Source organism: Hipposideros armiger, unplaced genomic scaffold (genome assembly GCF_001890085.2).
Source record: "Hipposideros armiger isolate ML-2016 unplaced genomic scaffold, ASM189008v1 scaffold_129, whole genome shotgun sequence".
Classification (NCBI taxonomy): Eukaryota; Metazoa; Chordata; class Mammalia; order Chiroptera; family Hipposideridae; genus Hipposideros; species Hipposideros armiger.
This window is the reverse complement of record NW_017731479.1, coordinates 2,241,231-2,264,442: the sequence shown is the minus strand read 5'-3', so window position 1 is coordinate 2,264,442 and position 23,212 is coordinate 2,241,231. Positions and strand designations below refer to the sequence as shown.

General features: G+C 51.5%; 1 protein-coding gene across 6 annotated transcripts in view; it reads right to left on the bottom strand.

Moving 5' to 3' along the window:
• Positions 1-929: 929 nt before the first annotated feature.
• The window catches only part of CABP1 (calcium binding protein 1), a 29,249-nt gene continuing 6,966 nt past the window's right edge, over positions 930-23,212 (bottom strand). The window contains exons 1-7 of one of the 6 annotated variants that reach the window (XM_019649118.1): positions 21,969-22,704; positions 9,633-9,812; positions 6,686-6,716; positions 6,272-6,415; positions 5,132-5,241; positions 4,747-4,894; positions 930-1,388 (exon numbers count right to left, since the gene is read on the bottom strand). In XM_019649118.1, coding sequence (XP_019504663.1) covers positions 1,363-1,388; positions 4,747-4,894; positions 5,132-5,241; positions 6,272-6,415; positions 6,686-6,716; positions 9,633-9,812; positions 21,969-22,604 — 1,275 coding nt within the window. In that variant the 5' untranslated portion in view covers positions 22,605-22,704 and the 3' untranslated portion in view covers positions 930-1,362. Of the gene's footprint in view, positions 1,389-4,746; positions 4,895-5,131; positions 5,242-6,271; positions 6,416-6,685; positions 6,717-9,632; positions 9,813-14,616; positions 15,864-15,914; positions 18,543-21,968; positions 22,705-23,212 lie in introns of those variants that run through there. The other 5 variants (XM_019649121.1, XM_019649120.1, XM_019649122.1 and 2 more) reach the window with 5 other exon arrangements.

Below are 23,212 nucleotides of genomic sequence, written 5' to 3'. Positions count from 1 at the left end.
TTTAATATTGGCACATGGCACAATTCCACTACAGTTATGTGAATAGCAGCCCCTGGAGGTGTGAAATGCAATGTCCTGAGATCACTTACTATGGACTTTATTATCCTCCATATTACATTTGAGGAAACTGAAGTTCAGAGGGGGAACATCACTGGCCCAAAGTCACACAGTAAATAAACCCAGGGCCTAACTACTCTACTATCCTGCTTCCTGATTCCTGTTCAGTGGAGAGGATGGCAGCTGTTTCTACATCTGTCTCCTCATATACACTGGGATTTCCTCCAGGCGAAAACCTTGTCATCACTTCCTCAGGAAAGCCTCCCTGATTGCCTCAGAGGAAACCAGGTCTCCTCATTATACCCTAGTGAAGGTCCCTGAGTTTTTCCTTAATAGCAATATCACAATTTGTACTCATATAACGATGTGATTATTTCATGTCTGTTTCCCTGACTGGTACGAAAGCTCCAGGAAGACAGGAAGTGGGGCAGACCCTGCTAGATGCTGACCCAATATCCATTCTGCTTTTTTTATATAGCAGGTCCTGGAATAACGTCATTTTGTTCTACAAGATGCTAGAGGAACTTAATGCTGGTTTATATCAATTAGCCTACAGTAAAACTGGTTTCATTATATGTCTTTTCGCTTAAAGTCACAGAACCTATCAATAAGGTTAAATGAGGACTTGCTGGAGAATCTGACTTTGTGACAGCTGCGCACCCAGCTAAAACACCACATCCCCAGGCTCCCTCTCAGTCAGAGGTACCAGGTTCTGGCCTCTGAGATGAGTGAGGAAATGGCTGGGTGCCTAATGAGAACTCAATAAATGCATGTTGAAGATGGGAATGTCCAACCAGTTCTGGGCACGCAGTTGGTACTTTGGAAATGTGTTCTCTAACCAGGCCCAAGAAGAAAAGACCTCTATGGCTGCCTTTCTCTTGGAAATATTTTTATTGGTTCTGAGATAACAGGGCTGAGGCGAGCTGGGACGGGCGCAGAGCTAAGAAGGGCAGCAAGAGGCTTTGCCCCAGGGCAGACATGCTGTGTGGGATCTGCTGGCGGGCTCCCTGGCCCACCCAGCCAGCAGCGGCTGGGTACATGGCACTTGGCGCCTTGCATGACCTCTGCGGGCTTGGCACTGTGGCCTCCTTGTCGGCAGGCACCCCCCTTTCCAGTTGCAGGAGCTGTGAGTCTTTCACAGTGCGGAGGGATGGGGGTCCGGGGTGGGCACCTCCCCCGGGTGCAGGCAGGCCCCGTCCGCCAGTACATCTGGGCTCTCGGCAGCTATGGCGGGGTGAGGCGAGCTCTCGCTCCTCTTCTCCCCACCTGTGGGAGCTTGGCAGTCCTGGAGGGGCCCCCATGGCCTCAGCGGGACATCATCCGGACAAACTCTGGGAGGATATAGGAGAGGGTGGAGAGAAAGCAGAAGTTAGGGTTCAGCTCAGGACGCAGCCTCCAAATCTCCCTCATATCTGTGTCCCCTTCTCCACTGCCACTGCTCCTGACTCTGTGCTGGTCCCCCACATCCATTCGGCCTCTTCAAATCCATCTCCTACACAGCAGCTAGCTCAAGCTTTCTAATTTGCACATCTGACCCCCTTCTTAAACTTCTCAAGGCATCCACTGGATAATGTCCCATATTCTGACATGACCTCAAGGCCCTCCCTGTCCTGGCCCCAGCTGACGTCTCCAGCCTCATCTCCTACCATTCACCCCCAGTCTCATGCTCCAACTATATAGATCCCCCTTTCTGGCACTCTCTCTCTCCCTCCCTCCCACCTCTTAGCTTTCCTGCAACTTGTCCCCTCTCCCTTCTTTTTTTTTTTAATCTAGACTTTATTTTTTAGAGCAGTTTTAGGTTCACAGCAAAATTAAGCAGAAAGTATAGAGAGTTCCCATGTACTCCCTGCCTGCACACGGGCACAGCCTCCCCCATTATCAACATCCCCACCAGAGTGGTGCAAATGTTAAAACTGATGGACCTACATCAACACACCACTATCATCCCAAGTCCATAATTCTATTAGGAGTCACTCTTGGTGTTGTCCATTCTATGGATTTGGACAAATGTATGTATAATGACAGGTACTCACCATCATAGTTTCATATAGAATCGTTTCACTGCCCTAAAAACTCTCTGTGCCCTGTGGATTCATCCCTCCCTCCCTCCCTGCACAGCCCCTGGCAACCGCTGATGTTTTTACTGTCTGCATAGTTTTGCCTTTTCCAGAATGTCATAGAGTTGGAATCATACAGTGTGTAGCCTTTCAGATTGGCTTCTTTTATACTTAGTAGTATGCATTTAAGCTTCCTCTGTATCTTCTCATAGCTTGATAGCTCATTTCTTTTTTCTTTTTTTTAAAGTTGCAGAAAAGGAGTTTCTCAGAAGAAAAAAATACGTTTCAAAGAAGCAGAAGTGGGAGGAAAAGTAGAGAATCGCTCAAGGACCATTATTAGAAAAGAAAGTACACTCCAAAGAGTTTGGAGCGGGCCGAGCAAAGGAAGCTCAAAGGCCTCATTTCTTTTTAGCACTGAATAATATTCCATTGTCTGGATGAACCACAGTTTATTTATCCATTCACCTACTGTAACATTTTGGTTACTGCCAGGTTTTGGCAATTATGAATAAAGCTGTTATCAACAACTATGTACAGGTTTCTTTGTGGACGTAAGTTTTCAACTCATTTGGATAAATACTCCTTCTTTCTTTTTCACCTGGTAGCTCCCACTCATTTCTTAGGGCTCTACTTATTTATAGCCTCCTCCAGGCTATAAATCTCCCCTTCAGCTTGGCACAGGTGCCCCCTCTATACCCCACATCCCATTATACTTCCCCCAAAATAGCATGAACTAATACTGTTGGCTTCTGTTTTCCTTGCTGGTCTTGGGCTCCTCAAGGTAGGGATCGGGTCTCAGCACACAGCATCCCGGTAGAATGAATGGGGGATGCTGGGATTTTAGGGAAGGGCTGTCATCAGTTGGGGGCACTTACCTGGAAACAGGGCATCCTGAGAGTTTCAGATCTGGTGGTAGCAAAGCCTTCTCTCCATCTAGCCACACTCTCCTCAACCTTGAAGACCAACTACTCCCAGACAAGGTCCCCTAACCTTTGTGTTCTGGGCACACTCCTAGTCTGGCACATATTTCTCTTGGCTTTCTGCTCAGAAGGCAAGTACCTGGAGCACAGGGTCAATGTTTGACTGTATTTTTTCCCGTGTCCCCTAGTGTCGCAGGTGGTATCATGCACAGTGGTTGAGATTCCAGGCCTGGGTTTGTGAAGCAGCTCTGCCTCTTAACAGTGAGGCAATCTTCAGCAAGTTATATTACTTCTCTAAGCCTCAGTTTCCTCCTCTCATGAGGTAATAACAGTGCAATCCATAGAGTCACTGTAAGAATTACATGAGGTGATATATGTAAAGCTACTTAGCGCAGTGACTGGTACATAATACGTGTACGATAAATGATAACTATTATGATTATTACTGATTCCTTTAAAAAACACTTTTGTTGGGGCCGGCCGAGTGGCTCAGTTGGTTAAGAGCTCACTCAAGAGTTTGAGCTCTGAGCAACAGCGGTTCGAGTCCAGCCTGAGCTGAGCAGCCGCTGAGCTGCCAACAGGTAGCAGGATGGCTCAGCTAAAAAAAAAAAACCAAAAACAACAACAACAACAAAAAAACACTTTTGTTGAGCCTTAGTTAGCTATGTGCCGGTACTGAATTATGTGGGATGCAGAGATAAAGAAAATGGGGTTCTCAAAAAGTTCAGAGCTGAGCATAGAGGTAACTATAACGAGTAGTTAGGGGACAGTGTAAAGAACAAGGGTGAACATAAGGTGCTTGAAGCTCAGAAAAGAGGAAGTTCAATATGGAGAATCAGGGAAGAAAGGCTGGAGGAAAGTGACCCCACTGCTGGGTCTTGAAGGATGAAGAGAATTTAGTCCAAGTGAAGAACAGAACAAAAGGCATACTGGCAAAAAGAAGAGTGTGTTCGAATGGGAGCCTAGCAGGTTCATGGGCTACAAGTACTCTGGTGCAGCTGTAAGGTGGAGTGGGAGTGAAGAAATGGCAGGGGTTGCAGCTGAGGAGGTGAGCTGTCAGAGCTTAGGGGCCTGAGTGTCAGCTTGAGGAATGTGGTATTCAGAAAACACCTACTAGGGACAGATGCAGGAGGAGATGGATAGACAGATGGATAGAGATGAATGGGGCAGATGGACACAGAAATGGATGGATGGCTACTGATTGGGAAATCATTATACAGACAGGTGGATAGATCAATGCAAGTATGGGTAGTAATATAGGCAGATGGACAGAGATATACAAATGTATGAACACATGTAGAGAAGTATAGATGCCTAGATAAATGGAGAGATATACATGTAGATGGGTACCTGAATGAGTGCATGGGTGAATGAATAGATGAATGAGTTACATGCATGGATGGATAGATAAGTACATGAATAAATGGTTCTTTGGATAATTGTTTAGAGATGGACGAGTGGATAAACAGGCAATGGACAGAGGGAGATGGATGTATGAATAGATGGAGAAACAGGTATAGACAAATGGATGGATGGATATAGGGATGGGAGGCAGATTAGGGTGGTGCATGGATGGAGAGGTGGCAGGATGGAAGGGTAGGGGGATGGAAAGTTGGAGGGGATTGATGGTTGTATGATGGACGTACACTTGGAGGGCCCCATGGGTGGTCATTGCTGCCTTGGTTTCTCTTTCACTTTTAAGCCCCACCTACCTTCAAAGTCCACTCGTCCATCCCCATTGAGGTCCACATCTCGGATAATCTCCTCTATGTCTCGGTGTCCCACCTGATGACCCAGGAGTTTCCTCATGGCCTCTCGCAACTCACTGGTGCTTATCTCCCCATCACCATTGGTGTCAAACTAGAAAAGGCAGGAAGGAGGAAGAGGTAGCTGCAACATGGAGACTGTCAGAAGCAGATCCCAAGGTTGAATTCCTTCCCCAGAGGCATTGTCCCCCCTTCCCCAGAGACCATTCTCTGTCCAAGCTCCTTCTCCTGGTCTGAGACACCAGGTTCAGGTTTCTTTTCAAGTAGCCATCCTGCGGTTGGGGTTCTAACAACCTATTTACCCCCGGCCTGTCTGCTGCCCATCACTCACCTCTCGGAAAGCATCTCGCAATTCCTTTACTCCAATCATATCTGCCGTCTCCGCCAGGAGTTTAGGTCCCATTAGTTCCACAAAGTCATCAAAATCCACGTGGCCACCCACTGGGGACAGAGGAAAGGGCTGGGTCATCCATCTAACCATTCCTCCGCCTCTAACTAGGCAATGGAGGGCACTGCCAACCCCTCCCTTGGACCTGCCCAGCGCCAGGCCCGAACCAAGATTTAACCAAGGGCCAGTGATGACAGAGAGGTGACCATGGACAGGTGGCTGTCAAAGAGTGGCTCAGGGGAGTGGCCAGGGGTGGATGAAGGGAACAAGTCAGGAACTGGATGGAGGTAGACATAGGCGGGAGAAAGGAACACTAGGTCACAGAGACAGGAAAAGAATTACAGAGACAGAGAGACAGAGACACACACAGAAAGGCAAAGAGAGAGGCAGACAATCTGAGCACCTGGCCCGCATGCCCCACCCTTACCCTTGTGGTGCAAACGGAAGCTCAACTTCCAAATGGCTCTCTCAGGAAGTAGAAGTGCTGGAGACCTGACACCCACCCACGGCCCCGCGCACAACAGCTTTCCACCAGTGACTGACAGGGGTTCGGGGTATAAGTGCCCAGCCGGAGAGGTGAGGGCTGAGGGATAACACTGAGATGAGCTGCTATACTAACTCCCTGAGTTCACCAGCAGAATCAGACTCCTGTCAGTGGTAGCTGGCTGACGAGTGTGTCCTTTGCTGGCTCCTTCCCTTCCGTGTCTTACTTCCCTACTCCCTATCCACGCTTTTCATCATCTACCAAATAAACTACTTACACTGTCAAATCCCTGTCTCAGGCTTGCTTCTGGGAGAATCCAAACAAAGAGAAAAACATAGTAATAATAGCATCCCTCTGTTCAACTTACACTGTGGGCCAGGTATTGGGCTGTTTCAAATATAATCCCTAATTGACTCCTTGTGCTCCACTCCCCCAGTTACACCCCTCATTTTCCAGGTGAGGCTCAGAGAGGGTAAGTGGTTTGCCCCAGGTCACAGAGCTGAAAGGAGGTGAGCCCAGAATTTGAACCCAGGCCTGACTGCCGAGGGCTGCAAGGGGGAGGCCGGAAGGGGAAGGAGGTGCCCCGTGGAGGGACTCACGGTTCATGTTGATCTGCTGGGACAGCTCAATAAGTTCCATCTCGGTGGGCATGTAACCCATGGTACGCATGCAGTTGCCCAGGTCCCGGCAGTTGATGTAGCCATCCTTGTCCTTGTCAAATTCCCTGAAGGCCTCTCGGAGCTCTGGGGAAGGGAAGAAAGGCAGATGTGTTTGGGGGTGGGACCTGCAGAACCCCTGGAGGCAAAGGCAGCCCACTGGCTTGGAGAACTGGACCCAGGAGCTGCCCAGGACTGCACACACCGCCGATGCCTGGCTCCACAGAGGATGCCTGGCTCTGTACCAGGCCCCGTCCCCAGAGGTCAAGGTGTCTCTGCCTCTTCTCCCACCAATCTCCCTTCTCTCAGTTTCCTGGATGGTTGAGCAACCCTTTCCCCTAAGGAGCCAGGTCTTACCTTCAATCTCCTCTGGCCGCAGCGATCTGTCCTGAAATAAAAGAACGTGTCCTATTAGCAACTGCGAGGGGCCTGGAGCCACAAAATGCGCAACCTGAGGGCCATGCAAGTGGCAGCAGGCACTGGGTGGGAGGCGACAGGGCTGCAGCAGAGACATGCCTGGACCACGTGCTTGAGGGAAAAGATGCAGCCCCACATCTCCCAAAGGCATGGGAGATGCCCGGGGACCCAAGAGCCCCATCCAGCCTGGGCTCAGAACCTCTGTGCCTAGCTTTTTATTCCAGACACAAGAATGTGTCGGGCAACAGAGCTGGTCCAGCGGCAAAAACCTGTAAATGAAACAGGGTCAGCGGGAGGTCACAACCGACAGGAGGCCTGCAAGGCAATGGGAGAAGGGAGGGGCTGAAGGAGAGAGAAAGCAGGGGTGGACAGGCAGCCCAAGAGGGAGGAAGAGGAGGAGGCGGGCCCAAGGGTGTGGAAGCAGGATTAAGGCTGTGCCCTGCTTCCTGGGCACTGCCCCACCTTCTCCAGTTTGACCCCCATCCTATACTTTGCCCTGTCACTGGACACAGCATAAGACCCTGGGGGCCGCCAGTGCCTCTGGCAGCTGCCAGTATCCAAAGCACACATCTAAAGCCTCAAGCAAGGCCCAGGTTTCCTTGAGGAATCAAGGAAACCCTGGGCCTAGGAGTCACAACAGATGTCAGAGAAGTCTCTAAAGAGCAGGTCCGGAGGACGCATGGGGCGGCTCCAGCTAGTGAGGGGCCAGGTGTCCCGGGCCTGCCCAGGAGGGACATAGGCTGGTACGAAATGGATGCGGCTGCCCAACTGGACCTGCTTAGTAAGCTTCCAAACTGGCCCATAGGGCTCGTCTCCCTAAATGACACAGCTCTCTGCCCTTGGGCAGGGAGAACATGGGGCAGGTGTACCTGCCCTGAGGAAGCTCACACCAGGTGTGGGCACACCTGTCATGAACATAGACACGTGGGTGTGCCACAGTGAGCTTGACGCATCTCAGCTGTGCACACAGGCTGTACTAGCCAAGAGGGCCAGGGTGGGTAGAGACAGCAGCTGTACCCACTCCAAACTGGCCCCAGAGCAAGGAGCTTCATTTCCGGAATATCTGAGCATCTTCTAGAAAGGGGCTACTGAGCAACATCTCGTGGGACAACCAGGTGCACGGGACCGGGTGCTCAGTTGTGGCTTTATGTGGCAGGATAGTGTGGTGAGTGTATGTACGCTTGGAACGAGAAGGCTGCAAGCTACCAGGTCCTGCAGGGAGCATTTCTAGCTGAGGGTAGGAGTCACTGAAAGTATGTGTGTCTCTGTGAGATGACTGCATGGACTTCCACTGAAAAATCCACTTAAAAAGTCACGGTGCGTAGTGCAAGGGTTGCCACTCCTGTTCCTAGTCAGACTTAGTTCTTGTGTGGCCAAAAAGGATGTTGTTTTGTAATGCCTATACCCCCAATAAGTGAAAGTGAGTGAGTAAGCAAGGATATGTATGTGTGCGTATGTGTACACACAGGCAGAGTATACTCACTAGGACAAGTTACTTAGACATAACAAGTCCTTTCCACCCTTTTCGGCTCCAGCAGCCACCATTATCCCCTGGCGCCCCCCACCCCCACCCCGCCTTCTCCGGGACCTAGCTCTACAGGACTGGAGAGCAATGAGGTACTGCTGTCCCCCGCTGCAGCCCCCTCCAAACTTCTTGTAGAGCCAGAGTCAGGGAGTAGGAAAGCCAGGTATCCCTTTGCAGTGTGCCTGTGGCTGGAGCTGATCTCGCTGAGTCCTGGTGGCTGGCCCTTGAGTCACACATGCCCTGTGCAGAGAGGCAGGGGTATGTGTGCTGTGCTCTGGAGTAGAGCTGGGGGTGCCCACATGTGGCAGGGAAGCAATAAGCACCACCTCGGGGGGTGGGGGCCCGGTGGAATGAAGCACACACATACTCCTTTCTCTCCAACATATGCGGTCAGGGAGAAGAGCGTGGCCTCTGGAGTCAGACAGACTTGCAGCAGAGCCCAGGTTTGCTGCTTCCTAGCTATGGGAACTGGAGCAGGCCACTCCTGTCAGCCGCAGTCCCCTCATCTGTAAAATGGGTTAATATCAGGACCCACCTTACCAGGCCTTTGTGAGCACGCCGTGAGACAAGATATGTATAGTGTTTAGCGTGTGGCATTCAATAACTGGAACCTGCAAACGTCTGTATCTGTAACACCATCATTGTTACCCTCCTCCCTGTGGCTGTTTAGATACCTACAGGAGGCTGTCCAATACTGTAGCCACATGTGGCTATTTAAATTTGAATGGGAATTAAATAGAATTAATAATTCAATTCCTTGATTGCACTAGCCACTCATCAAGTGTTCAATAGTCACATGGGGCTCGTGGCTACTATACTGGACAGTGCAGATTATAGAATGTTTTTATCGTTGTAGAAAGTGCTACTGGATGGTGCTGTGTGTATCAGCACTGTTGTTCAGAGCACAGGAGGCCCCTGAGGCAGACTCCCCAAGTCTGAATCCCATCTCTGTTACCCACTGGCTGTTACCTTAAGCAGGTTACTTCTCCACCTCAGTTTCCTTACCTGCAAAATGGAGATAAGAGTACCTACCTCTTAAGAGTTGCTCTGAGGCATAAATGAGGCAACGCACTGAAGCACTTAGCACAGTGCCTGGCACATAGTAAGTGCTCAAAAAAAAAAAAACCCCACCCCAAAGCAATGTTAGCTGCTGTTATTATTTCTTGCTGGTGGAAGTGGAGTCGCCAGTGCTTTTCAGCCATGAGTGGGAAGCTTTGTGGGTCAGATTCACAAGTTGAGGTTTTGAGGTCTATCTGCTGGGGGACACGTGCTGCTGTGCACAGAGCCCCTCTTCTTCCCAGCACCTTCTCATGCCCTATGAAGCCAAGTCGAGCATGGCTCCACAGGGACCAACTTACGTACAGGCTGCCTGTTCTCAGCGAAGCCCTTGCGCAGGAAAATGCAGGCAGGGCCCAGCAGGTTGTGCATGACGGCGCAGTTCTGGGCCAGCATCAGGAGCGGTCCCGGGAGCTCGCCACTGGCCGCCAGCCCCTCCTCGCTCATCTGCACCACCCTGTAGCTGGTCTTCTCCTCCTGGCGCATCTTCAGCCAGCACCAAGCAAATACAAAAGAGAGGCAGGCGTCATCTCCAGGCCCAACCGGGCCCTCCTGGCCCCAGCCTGGCTCTTGGTCCTAGAAGGGGCTCTCCTCAAGAGAGACCCCTGAGAGTCCAACAGTGGGGTCCGGAGAGCCCTCGGGATGCACAGGGCAGGCATCAAACTGGTCCAACAGATGGAGTCTCCAATCCTTGACTGAAACAGATGCTCCGGGGAGCGCTGGGTGTGCTACGCGCATGCGCGAGCGCACACAGACACACACACACACGCACACACGCACGCACGCACGCATACACACACACACAAGACACACACATAGGCACAGAATCACACACTCCTGTGCATGCAGATGCTCAGAGAGAGAGAGCAGCAGGTAGCGGGAGGCTTCTATTCCAACCAATGTGAAGTTTTCAATCAGAGACTAATGGAATAACTTCCTTTTCCAAGATTGTTCCAATGTCCCAACAATATCCCAGGGGCTAAGCTCCCAAACTGACTTCGGAGCCTACCCCTGTTGGATCTCCACGGGAAGACACTGAGGACGATCAGAGCACGCAACACTGAGAGCAGGCTCAGCTGGTCTGCTAGACTGGAGGTCACAAACACGGGGACCATAGCTAACATAAATGAAGCAGGTAGGTAGGTGGAAGACGTGGGGACAGGGGCTCAATAGATGCTGTGTGTCCCCTCTGAAGGAACAGCATTATTTAACTCTAGCCCAACATTGCCAGATCTTCCGGGTGGGTGAAACAAAGCATGTCTGTGGGCTGGGTCCACCCAGTTTGCAGCCTGAAGGCTAGACACTGCCACCAGCAATTCTCCGTTTCTCCCTCCCGCCTGCCCTGGCTCCCTGCCCGGTCCAGCCTGCTGACCTCTGGAGTCTGAGGCAGGGGCCCTCTCTGCTTACCGAATATAGCTGTGCTCCCAGGCCCTGGCCAACACATCCTTCTCCCTGAAGGTTCCCATGCAGCTATAAAAAGTCAGCACTGCCCACAGACCGTCCCCTTAAGGACAACAGCAGCATCTAGATACAACATTCTATTCCACTCCAGCCTCCCCAGGATGCCCAGGGCCCCCACAGAATCCAGAGCTGCACACCCCACCCTTCCATCCTGTGGCACTCCTTTTCCTGCCAGGTTCCTCTAACTCAGGGTCGGCAAGCCGCGGCTCGCGAGCCACATGCGGCTCTTTAGGTACATACATGTGGCTCTGAAGCAAAACTGACAATGAAAATAAAACTATCACCGTTTCATTTATAAAATTTTTGAAGGATATTATCCACATAACGGTGATTTCATTTGTTTTATGGCTCTCGAATAATTTTTAAAGTGTTGTGAGGGACAGGATTGGCTCTTTCATCTCAAAAGTTTGCCGACCCCTGGTCTAGCTCAAAGATGGTCACACCCAAATAAAGATCCTAAGACCTAGGGGGCAGCCTTTCCTCCCAGGCTGAGAAGCGGGACCACCTGTCCTGTCACCCCTTGTCCTCTCATGTTTCTTTTCCCCAAAGCTCCACACTGTAGGGCTACAGGCTAGACTCCCTTCCAACTTCCTAAGCTTCTTCCAGGCCTAGAGAGGGAGGAACAGCATTCTGATTCCTCCAAGGGGAAGCAACAACTTCAGAGGTGAAGGACCTCTGTCCAAAGCCCAAGTTCAGTGAGTGCAACAGGGTTGGTCTTAGGTGATCTCAGAACTTGAGGAAGTCAGACAGACCAAGGGCTATTCTGACTCGATGCCAAACAAGGTTCACAGCCTCCGCCACACTCACACAGGCTTCCAGGATGTAGTCTAGTATTGAGGGCAGAACCAGGGAGACCTTTCCGACAGGAGGCTGGGCTCCGCGGAAGCCTGGGAGTAGACAGTGACTTAACCGCAGGAGACAATCTCAGGAGATGTTTGTAGAGAAGCAACCTTTTAGTTCCGGCGGACTCTTACACACTTGGCTCAGAGTGAACACAGCCCAGAAAGGAAGAGGCAGAAGGCGGCACAGAACTCTGAGAGGCAGGTTTGAATACTGGCTTTGGACTCACACAGTCTTGGGGGCAAACTCTGGCTCTGCCACTTGCTTGCTGTGTGACCTTAGGCGGATCACTTCACCTCTCTATGCTCCAGTTTCCTTCTCTAAACAGTGGGGATAATTATGGCGACTCACAGGATTCTTCTGAGAAATAAATGAGTTATTGCATGGTGCCTAGAGCATGGGAAGAGTCCAAGAAATGGAGTTTATTTGGAGTATAAATGAAGTGATGACAGTGACGATGACAAGGATGATGACGATGATGGTGAGGCAACTTAAGAGATGCTAGATGCCAGAAGGCATTTACTTTTGGCTCCAGAGGAAGTGGGAGAATATTTGCCAATCAGGAAAGAAGCGAAAAGGATGGGGAAGCACTTGCTCCCATGAGGAATGAACCGGTGGTGGCTGGGAAATTTCCACTGCATCTTTTGATCATAATACTGCCTGGCACCAAGTTGCCCCGGGAAGCTTCTGTTCTTCCCTGGCCAATGATGGCACCTGACAACCTGGTCCTGCCCTGCTCAGAGCCTGGAGCTGGCCATCTCTCATCATTACCAGTTCCCCGGCTACAGCTCAGGAAGCCAAGCGGGCAGCCACCCACAGACTAACAATGTCTCCTGGCACCGAGGGGACGTCTCCTGAGTGTGGCATGGCAAGAGGGGGGCCCAGCATGCCTTATGGCCTCACAGCTTTCTAACAACACAAGCTGGCCAAGCGTGTACAGGTTCAGGCTCCCTCTCACTGAAGGTGTTCAAGCAGAAGTTGAATGAGCACATATTTTGGTGAGGAGGGAGAGGGGACTGCTGTAGTCTGTGGGAATTTGGACCAGATGACGTGTGAGGTCAGATTCAAGAATCTATGAATAACATTTCTGACAGCAGGAAGAAGCGAGTGGCAAAAACCAAACTAAAATACCAGCTCTAGATTCACAGAGACCAGGGTTTAAATCCCAACTCGGCATCCAGTCGACTCTGTGACTTTAGGAAAGCTCTTATCTCTGAGTCCAGCTTCTTCCTCTATAAAATAGCCCAAAGAGCTATTTGGTGGAAAAGAGAAAATTTGATAACAAAAATTGGATGTGTTGTAGCCATTCAGGAAAAAAACAATTATGATTCTTATAAAAACATGAAATTGAATGCAATAAGTTTTATGACCTTCAACCTTACTTCATGGACTCAAAATTTCTCATATGCTTCTTTTTTTCCTTCATCCCCCTTCTCAGAGAACCCAGAGTGGAAAAATTATGATTATGTTGACAATACTACTAGCTAACATTTGTTCATTATTGTAGTCTAGGCGGTGTGCACAACACTTTTAGTTCTCACAATCACCTTACAAGGTAGATATTCATATTTCCACTTGATGGACAAATGAACTGAGGCCCAGAGAGGTCAAGTAACTTGCCCGAGGTCATATGGCTGGGAAGAAGAGAACTGAGAAGTCTGATTCTTAAGCACTCTACTGTGTAAAGGAAGATAGGGATGCGGGGGGCAAACCAAAGGACAATTTTTGTTCTTAAGTTCACTTCTTCAAGCTCTGGCCAGAACCAGGGGAAGGGTTCTAACCCAATTCAGATCAGTTTCAGCTTCTCCAAAACAGCAGGGAGCCCATTTTTAGTGCAAAAGACTCCCCTCTAAGAAGAAGACAAATGAAGGGGGGAGGGTACACAGAAGAAACAGTCAACCCTCAGAAAGATCCAAGGAACAGTGAAGATTAAAAGGAATTTGATGTGAGCGGCTTAGCTCAACGAGGAAGATGATAAGCAGGAAATCTCAAAATGTCCTAAATTGAGAGGCTATCAAACTGACCGAGGATTTAGGATAGGGTTGGGAGCAGAGGTGCCATTAGCTAACCTGTGACCATGGGTAGTCACTTAACCTGAGTGGCAATTAACTTCCTTGTCTGCAAAAAGAAAGCACTGCAGGAAAACATCCCTATTATTCCTTCTTCCTTTAAATAATATCTATGAGTTTCTGCTATGGCCTGACTACAGGGGGCTAGAAACACTTGAAGCAAAACCTTATAGATGCAAGCCCAGACTTGCATGAAAGGTGCTTTGGAGGTGACTATTTGCTTTCCGAAAGGAATTCTCGCAAAAGGATATTATCCTGGTGCATACGCAATAAATCCGCTACAGAAAACAACATATGTGTATAGACACCTTTGCTCATACATCTTACTTATTAATGCAAACAATTCCAGTCCTAGTTGAGATTCTCTGACCTGACTCAAGGACAATCGAGGGTAAGAGGGGGATGCCCTGCTTGGTTCCTTTCAGCAGCCACAGGATCTACTTCAAAACCTCCAACTCTGAAGGCTTAGAGACCACCAGGGAGGACCAGAGACCCTCAAAGGAGGCGAGTAAGCTCCCGGCCCTACTGCTGGGAAGGCCTTAGCAGCAGCAGGGTAAAAACTCAGCTCAACCCTCTTCTGATCCTGCCAGCTCCAAGGGGTCTGTCCACTCCGACATCCTAAGGACCTATGCTTTTCATTTTACATCCCAGAACAATGTGATTCTGTCCGTCATCTTGTACAAATTCCCAAACACAGTCCCCCACGCAGCTCCAAGTCCTAACTTCAGCTCAGAGCCTGGAGACACAAAAAGCTGTGACAGGACAGAATCTGGAGGTCGGAACAGGGAAGCAGCTCTAGACAGAACCCACTCAAAAGGTGGCAAGCTTCAGATGCCCACCTGCTCCGTGCCCCGCCTCTGGGACAGATGGAAAGGTGCTCCAATCCCCTGCCCCAGGTCTTGGGAACTCCAGAAACATACCTTCCTTGAGAGATTTCTCAGTGGAGACTTGACACAGTTGCCCATCCTAAGCCGAGGCAGCCCCTCTCAGGATCCCTGGGTCCATGAAGGAGGCTCCTGGGGGCTAAGAGACCTTAGTCCCGGTCACCGCCAACCCCAGCCTCCCTCTGCCCGTGCCGGTCTTCCTCCAGGACGGATCTGAGCCCTCTCTCTTGCGCGCGTGCTCTCTCACTCGTCTGCCTGCTCCTGCTCTTTCTTTCTCTTTTTATTTGGTGGATTGTGTGTGTGGGTTTAACTTTCTGGGCACTTTCTTAAGGAGATAAAGGCAGGAGGGGAGCGTGCAGGGCACAGAAAAAATCGCGCAGAGAGCGACTAATGGCAGAGAGCAGCTGAGCTGGAGAAGGCTGCCGGATCATCTCCATCAGATTAGCGTTCAGTCCTCTCTCCGGTTCATTCCCCTTCCCCTGGCCCCTCCTCTCCCGGCTGCCAAATCTGTGGGGAGATTGTCTCGGGGCAGGGGGCCCAGAATGGCAGCTGCAGCTGGGAATTAGGCCAGCAGACCCAGAAGGGGAAGCAGGCTAGTTCGGGTCCCCAAAGTCAGGGTGCCTCCCAGCAACCCGCCTTGTGTGTGCATACACACACACACACACACACACACACACACGCACATGCACACGCACACACATTCAAAAGCACCCAGGGACAAACACGCATCCTAATTCCTAATTACCCCCTGGCAATCACAGCTCGATTGAAAGTAGGCAGCTCCAGTTGAGGGCCTGGGAGATCTGGTGACGTCTCCATCATGCTCCATTTTTCACACTTGCCTCGTCATTGAAATGAGATGAGGCTCAGGGGACTGGAAGTCCAGCTGAGCCAACAGCAGTGAAAAGCTCCTTGTGCACCCTCCGCCGTGTGTGTGGTCTCTCCAGCCCAAGAGAAACCATGAGACGGCCCTGAGGGGGACACGATGGAGGCAGTGCTGGCACACAGGGTGTGAGCAGGGCTATGAACCGTCTCCCTAATCCCCAGCGAGGAACTTTCCCCGGCTTCCTTAGGGTGTCGAGCAGAGAAGCTGCCCTTGGCAAAGCGGTCTTCAGGGTCCCACGACTGGATCTTCCTCATCCCTCCAGGTTCCAGCTTTGACGTGAGGTCACCTCAAGACTCAGATGTCACCTTTGAGACCTAGGGCTCCAGCCCGATCGATGATCCAAGAAAGGAGGCGCCCATTTCCCTGCACCCAGCTTTTCCCAGCAGGGGGCACCAGAGATAGGTCTGGAAGCCAAACCCTTGCCAGCCCCTGATGCAACAACACTTACATGCATCCTGTCTGAGTTTTCAGTCGAGAGAGGCTCTCCCGGGGACATTTTGTCCAGTTTTGGGTGGCTGATCAGAACGCCCACTAGGGAAGACGGGTGGAGGCCGCTGCCCAGAAGGTACCACAGCTGGCTCCCAGGGAGCTGGGGAAGGAGGACCCTGGATAGCTCTGGAGGACAGTGCTACAGCTGACGACACGGGAATGGTTTAATCAGGGGAGTTATTCAGCAGCTTTGTTTGGGCCAAACCTCTGGAGGGGGGTATGGAGGAGGAGGGGCACCCCCTGAGGACAGAGGGAGGAGCCTGGGGGTTTGTTGACGCCTGAAGGGCAGGAAAGGAGGGGAAGGCCCTGGGGAGTTGGAATTGGAAGAGTGAGGAGCCAACTTAAGTGCCTTCTTCAAAGCCGTTCCTTGGAAACAGCATGAAGGAGCTTCTCTGGCGGGCAGGGGGCAGAGGTCAGGGTCATGAGGAACCGCAGTGAACTCAGATGCATGGCAAGGTTCTGATCTGCAGGCCTGGGGTTGAGTCCTGGCTCTGCCAGCTTCTGGCTTCTCACATTCCACAGCTTCAGTTTCCTCGCCTGGAAAACGGGGCTTCTTCTCTCTTGCTTATAAAGTACACATGGGAAAGTGCATGGCACATAACAGGGAATTATTCAAATGGAAGAAAGAAGTATCATTTTGTCCCATGTTCGTGTGCCAGGCACTGTGCCCGGGTCTGGGAATATTGTGGGGACTAAGATAAACATGGTCCCTGCTTTCCGAGAGCTTACACTCTAGCAGGTGGACAAGCGATATTAAAGAGCTAGAAACACACTTATTTAATTACATTCCTGGTAAATGCTATGAAGGGGAAACGCAAAGACTCTGAGAATGTGAAACAGAAGGATCTGACTTATTCAGGGGGGATCAGGAAAGGCTTATAGACCAAAGCTAGAAAACTGACCATCTGCAGACTTTTTTGAAAAACCAAAGCTCACCAGGGACCCAAGGGGAAAGATGGGTTAGGCTCCAGGTACAAACCCAATTCATACTAAGTACATGGGCAGGTACATGAAAAGGCAGCACAGTAGCACAGCATAAAGCAGAGATGCTCAATGCTGGCTGCAGATTAGGCTCACTGGGGAGCTTCCCCAGAGATTCTGTTTTATTAGGTGTCGGTGGGCCCTGGACATTGGTGGTGTTGAGTAGTCCAAGTAATTCTAACCTGCAGCCGGGGCTGAGAACTACTGACAGAGGCTAAGAGCTTGGACTGTGGAGTCAGACAGACTTGGGTTCAAATCTTACCCTGCTGCCTAGCAACTATATGACCTTGAGGATGTGTTCATCTGTCTCAGCCTCAGTTTCTTTATTTATAAAATGGGTCCTCTAATAACCCTTTCCTCACTAGGACTGTTGTGAGGATTTAATGAGATAATACATGCAAAGGGCTTGGTACAGTGCCAGGCACCTCAAAGGTTCCCGTTCCCCTGCCCAGCATGGGTCCTAAAGGGCTGGGTGTGGTCTCCATTCACTCAGAGGACATCCATCAGACCTGGTGACTCCTGCCCCCTGCAGGCCAGCCTGAGCACAGCACCCACTTCTCGACCTTGGGATATACCTCTGTCCTTGGAAACAGGAGGCAGCAAAACCAGGCCCCAATGGAAAAGTCACGCACTTTGAAGAACTCCCATCCTTCTTTAGGGAGGAGGGTGCTAACATTAGCTTGAGGCTTAACGGCAGCAAGGGATTTAGGGATTCAAACCCACAGCTTGCTTGAGCATGTAGGGTGCGGGTGGTCCTAGTGACAGGGACAACTGGTGATTTGGAACGGGCAGATGGCTTGACCTTTAGCCGAAAAATTTTTAAAGGGCTGAACAGTGGGGACTTCTCGAAGGAACAAAGCACACCCCTCAGCCCCACCTCCCCATCTCTACTCACTGTGGCAGCAGCGTCTGGGGCCCCGGAAGCCACACTTTGAGTTATGGAGTGGAATAATAGGATCAGAGGGATGAGAAGGATAAACCTGTTGCTGATTATTCCTAATTAGGAGGGAGGCTGGCCTTCAATGGCCCTGATCAGTTCTATCACCAGCATTTGAACTTGGATGGCAGCCCAGTGCTAAGACACTCAGCAAAAGCTGGGTCGTAACCTGAGAGGTGCTTTGTGGATGCCTCTGACAAATAGGAAACACACGTAGGTGACTTCCCACCAAACCAGCATGGTGTGGCACAGGCGGGTTGTTCAGAGGTAGGCAGACCACATCACAGTCCTGTGTGACGTTTGGACAAGCCACTTCCCCTCTCTTGAGTCTTGTTTCCTCATCTCTAAAATGGAGGAAGATAATACTACCATCACAGGTTGCTGTGAAGATAAGATAATGAGAAGATATTTTGTCAATTGTTTAGTGGGCTCCAGACTGAGGTCTCAAGTACCCTGGTTGCGTCCCCAAAACAGCCAGAGGCAAATCCAGATATCCTGGGGGTCTCTATGATTGATATCAACCACAAACCGACACCTCAGGCTCCAGAGGAAAGGCAATAGGGGCTCCCAGCCTTCTCAGAGAGCAGTAGGGAGAGACTTGGCCAGGCAGGAAGTGAATGCTATACATAGCCCTTATCCTAGGAACATAGGCCCAGTGTGAGTGCATCTGTTAGGAGCCAAACCAGCATGGTCTTTCACCCCCATCTAACCTATAGGAGCTAAGAAAGCTCTGCAGTCCAGAGCCTGGAGGTATCAGTCCTTCATTCATTGATTCACTCATTAGGATATAGGATCATAGTGATCCTACTATGTGCAAAGCAGTTTGGGAACTGGAATCACCTACCCAAATCAAAAGAGATGTCTCTATACCTAGAAAAAGAATAACAGGGCAGAGCTGTGGGCTTTATTCGCATTCGCTTCCTCTACAAGGGGTGTTTCTTCCCAAACTTAGGGTAAGGAGCAGAAAGACTATTTTTAAAATAGTTTTCCAAGACCCAATGCCAAGAGTTGCCCCCCAGTCATGTCTATTCTGGGTTAATTTCTGATACCACATCTTCTTTCTAGGCAGCTGGGTGGCATGTCCATAGCTGGCCACAAAGAGAGTACTAGCTAGAGAGTACATTCAGCTCCTTCTTTTAATGGCCTTCCTCACTGGGCTCAGAGACAGCTTTCAAAGTACCTTACGTAGGCCCTCATTCAGACAATTACTCTATTAATAATCATAACATTAATGAAGGGTGCCCTTTGTCCAGCACCCACTCTGAGCCAGGCCATCTGACATCCTTAATCTTGTATAACCCTCATAATAACTCTGCAAGGTAGGTTTTGTCAATCTCATTGCTGAATGAAGAAACCCAGACCAGGGAGAGAAAATAAGAGGCTCAAGATCCCGGCAATAGGCAATGACAGATCTGGGATTGGAACCTGCAGCTCTACTATCTCCCAAGCCAGCATTCCATGCCTTAGCCCTAAAACCACATTGTCTCCCTACAGGCAGTAAGGATGCTCTGTGAGATCCCTGGAAGAATCCTAATTCCTGTTCTCCCTAATGTAGGAGTCTGTCTTGGTACCTTCAGTGTCACTTTGAACTGGCTCTCCCTGACTCTGTTAGAAATGAAAAAAAGAAGGCCTGACACAGCCCTTGGTAGTTAATCAGCAGCAGCAACTACGATAGCGAACATTGCTAGAACCTTTGTTCTGGGCTGCACACTGGGCCACGCTCTGTACGTATCTCCATATCCTATTTCATCTCCCGCAAACCCGTTGAGGTACTATGACTACCTTTCTTTTTTTTTTTTGCAGATAAAAGAAATAGGCTGGGTGAGGTTAAGAGATTCACTTAAGGTTTAAAAAAAAATGAACTTGGAAGGCATGAAACATATACTTCCCCAGGGCTATATTTTGCCTTAAGCAGATTCTATCTGCCAGTTTCTATATTCAGAAAACTCTTTCCCTTCTCTTGGTCCTGACCCTGGTCTCTAAGGACAGAAGTCACAATGCAAAAACAAGGGAAAGAAAGACTTATTCCAGTTCATCACAGGAGACTGGAGACTGGACACAAAAGTCCCAGGCTGGGTTTTGTTGTTGTTGCTATTGTCCAAGCAGATGCCTTCGAGCTGTCAGCAGGAAGCTCAAACTGAATGTGCTGAGCTTTAAAGAAAAAGTCTGCAGCTCCAGAGGCAAGAGCTTCCAGAGGGAGGTAGTAAATATTTGATGGGACCTTCCAGCTCTTCCCGACTCAGGTGACTCTGGTGACATTTCAGAACACTGACTGGGCTGGAGAATGTTCTTCATTTAATGACTAAGAAAGTAGAAGGAGGAAGAAAATCAGGTAGCTGAGACACTCTGAGCTCACAAAGAGCCCATGCAGGCAAATTCTGCAAGACTGGAAAGAAAGGGCTCTTTTTCCAGGAACGAAGTCAGATCACCAGCAAACTAAATAACCAGAAAGTGCATGATTCTGGGCCAAGGATCTACCCTCCCAAACTGCTCAATGGTAAGCTGCACAATAGCCACAACCTTGGCTATCTGGTTCACTGTTTTCTCCCTAAAGCCAAGCAAGTGCCTGAGCAAAGGAGGAACTCAAAAAACATTTGATAAATAAATGTCACCAATTCAACAACACAGCATCCCTTTTGCAAGGCAGACCCACTCCACAGACCACTGCTGCGCTAAACACCCTGCACCTCCTCGTGCAAGCCACTACAGTGAACTTCTCTCTCAACATGTTGCTGCACTAACTCTCACAGCTACACTTCCAGATCGCTATGCTGAAGAACTGCTTCCATCTAACTTGGCTAACAAGGGCTCCCTGCAGGAACAAAGCCGTACACTGCTGCCCTGTCGCACCACCACGGCAGCCCCGTGTGACCCGAATCCACGTGCAGCTGCCTTCATGTCAGACCTCCACCGGCATCAGCTGCTGCGAAGTAGGATGTTGAAAAGGAATGTGCAGATCTGAAGCAAAACACACACGGCCTCCTTGGAATCCTGATCCAGCGTGGCAAGCCAGGAGCTTACAGCAGCTTCTTTACACTACATCCTAGCACAGAGCTGCTCAGCTCCCCCCTCCCCCCACACACCATGCAAACACTCTGATCAGACCTCTGTATCACGCCCCTCCTTGGCTGCCGCAGAACTGTCTCAATGCTGTGCCAGTGAGCTTGATTTAATTATGGGCTCAAAACTAGAGGAAATCCTGGCTTTGCTCAGGAGTTCACAGGTTCCTTTCTGCTGAGCCTCTCTCTCCAGCAGCACAATCCCCAAACTGTAGACCTGGATTATGACTACATGGCTGTTTTTAAAGGGCAGATGCCCAGCTGCCTGGGACCCTTGAGAGAAAGACCTAGAGGAGACCAAAGGAGCCACTGGTAACCCCTTCATGACCTTCCTGACCCTAGAACGCACACCAGCTCAAGCTAGGGGTCTCTGGTTGTTATTCCACGTCCTATGACACACAACTGAACAAATGCCACCCTAATGACAACCTCCTTGAAACACCTCAAAGTTCCAGTTTGAGCAATAGCTCTGTACAGCCCCTCTACCCAGAAGTGTCTACCCAGACACTTCTCTCTTCTCATATTTTAGCTCTCCTAACTTTTTCCCAGGTTTGGGGGCCACCACACGCAATGGCTACGGTCCCTCATCCCCAAGCAAAGCTGCGTGCCTCGAGGTCCCCACTCTTGACCCCAAGACTCCAAACGCATTGCTCTCTTGGGTCACTCACTGGTGGTCTTAGCCAGAGGCCAGAGGAGTGGATTCGGCGCCACCTGCTCAGAGCCCCCCTCCTTGATCCTTGCAAATCTCCAGGCGGTTTGTGGAGGTCATTCCCTTTCAGGACTGAATTATCCTGGCAGGTGAAAGAGGGCTATGCGATGGTGTTTCGCCCATAAGAGGCCGAGAGTGTGGACAGCGCACAGGGTGCTGAATCAGGCACCGGGGAGGAGGAGCGCGGGCAAGGGCGCAAAGCTGCAGGAGGACTAGGGGAGCATGACCCAGGGGGCTGCGGGCAGCAGAAGAAGGCTGTGGGTGCGCAGCCACGGTCTCGTCCCGAGCGCCTCTCCAGCGCGCGCGGACAGGAGGCGCAACCCTTACCTGGCCGAAGGCGGAGCTGAGCATGGGGCGCAGCCGGTGGAGGAACGGGTCTGCCTCGGACGTGGCGACTGGAGCGGAGACCCCATGACCCGGGGCTCGCAGCGAGCCCCGGAGGCCAAGCGCCGGGGACAGCCCCCGTTCCTCCCCATCCCGCCCTCGGGCCGGCGGCAGCGGCGACGGCGGCGAAGGTCGGGACGCCGCGGCCGGCAGCGCCTCCCGGGGCCTGCAGTGTGCCTGGGGGAGCCCGCGCCGGCTCCCCCGCGGGCCCTCCTCCCGCGGCGCCGGCCGGCACAGGGGCCTCCGCGAACTGGGATCCCCGGACGGCGGCGGCGTGCCAGGTGTCCGGCGGCTGGGCAGCCCTGGCTCCCGGACAGGGCCGTGGCGGGGAACCCGGCTGCCCCCGCTCGTGGCCGCCGCCTTCAGCAGCGATGTCTTGGACTCGCTTTTGGCGATGTGCGAGCTCATCGCGGCGGGGCCCGCTCTCGCATGGCCCGGCGGGGGCGGCGCGGTGCGGCGCGACTCCGGGCCCCGGGTGGTCAGAGAGCGGGACGCCCGGCCGGAGCCAAGCCCGAGGATGCGCTGGAGGCGGGCGCCGTACCCCGGCCGCTTAAATGCGGCCCCGTCGCCGCCACCCATGTGACAGCACAGCCTCTACGCCCCGAGCCCTGAGCTCCCCGGCGGCTGGAGATGAAGATCTGGGGGAGCAGCCGGTTGTCCCCGGAGAGCCCACCCCCAGCTCCCCGGAGGCCCAGGTACCGCTGAGCCCCGCCCCTTTCCCCGCCCCGCGCTCGAGGAGCCCCGCTTCCGGGCGGCCCCTGGCGGCGGAGGGGGCGCTGCGGCGCCGAGCCGGGAGCGCAAGGGAAGAGGCTTGGCGAAGAGTCCCAAAGATGGCCAGACTTTGGTATCGCGGGCACTGCCCCTTAACACGCCTGGAGGCTCCCACAATGACCCGGAACCGCAGAACCTCCAGAAATGCAGGCGGGGTACACTCCCTAGGGGGTACAACTTTGGAACTGAGGACGAGAATGGTGCAGTACAGTAGAGACCCAAGGAGGATGAAGGTACTCTATGACACCACTGCTTACAAACGCAGGGGCCGGAATGGCACGGAAGGACACTGTTGGAAGGACAGGCTGCACTCTGTGAGCACTTCCTCAGTCCCAAGACCATGGAGTGGGGCCAGGATGACCCTGGTAAATCAGCCACAGAATTTTCAGTTGTCAGACAAGAAGCCGGGTGGCATC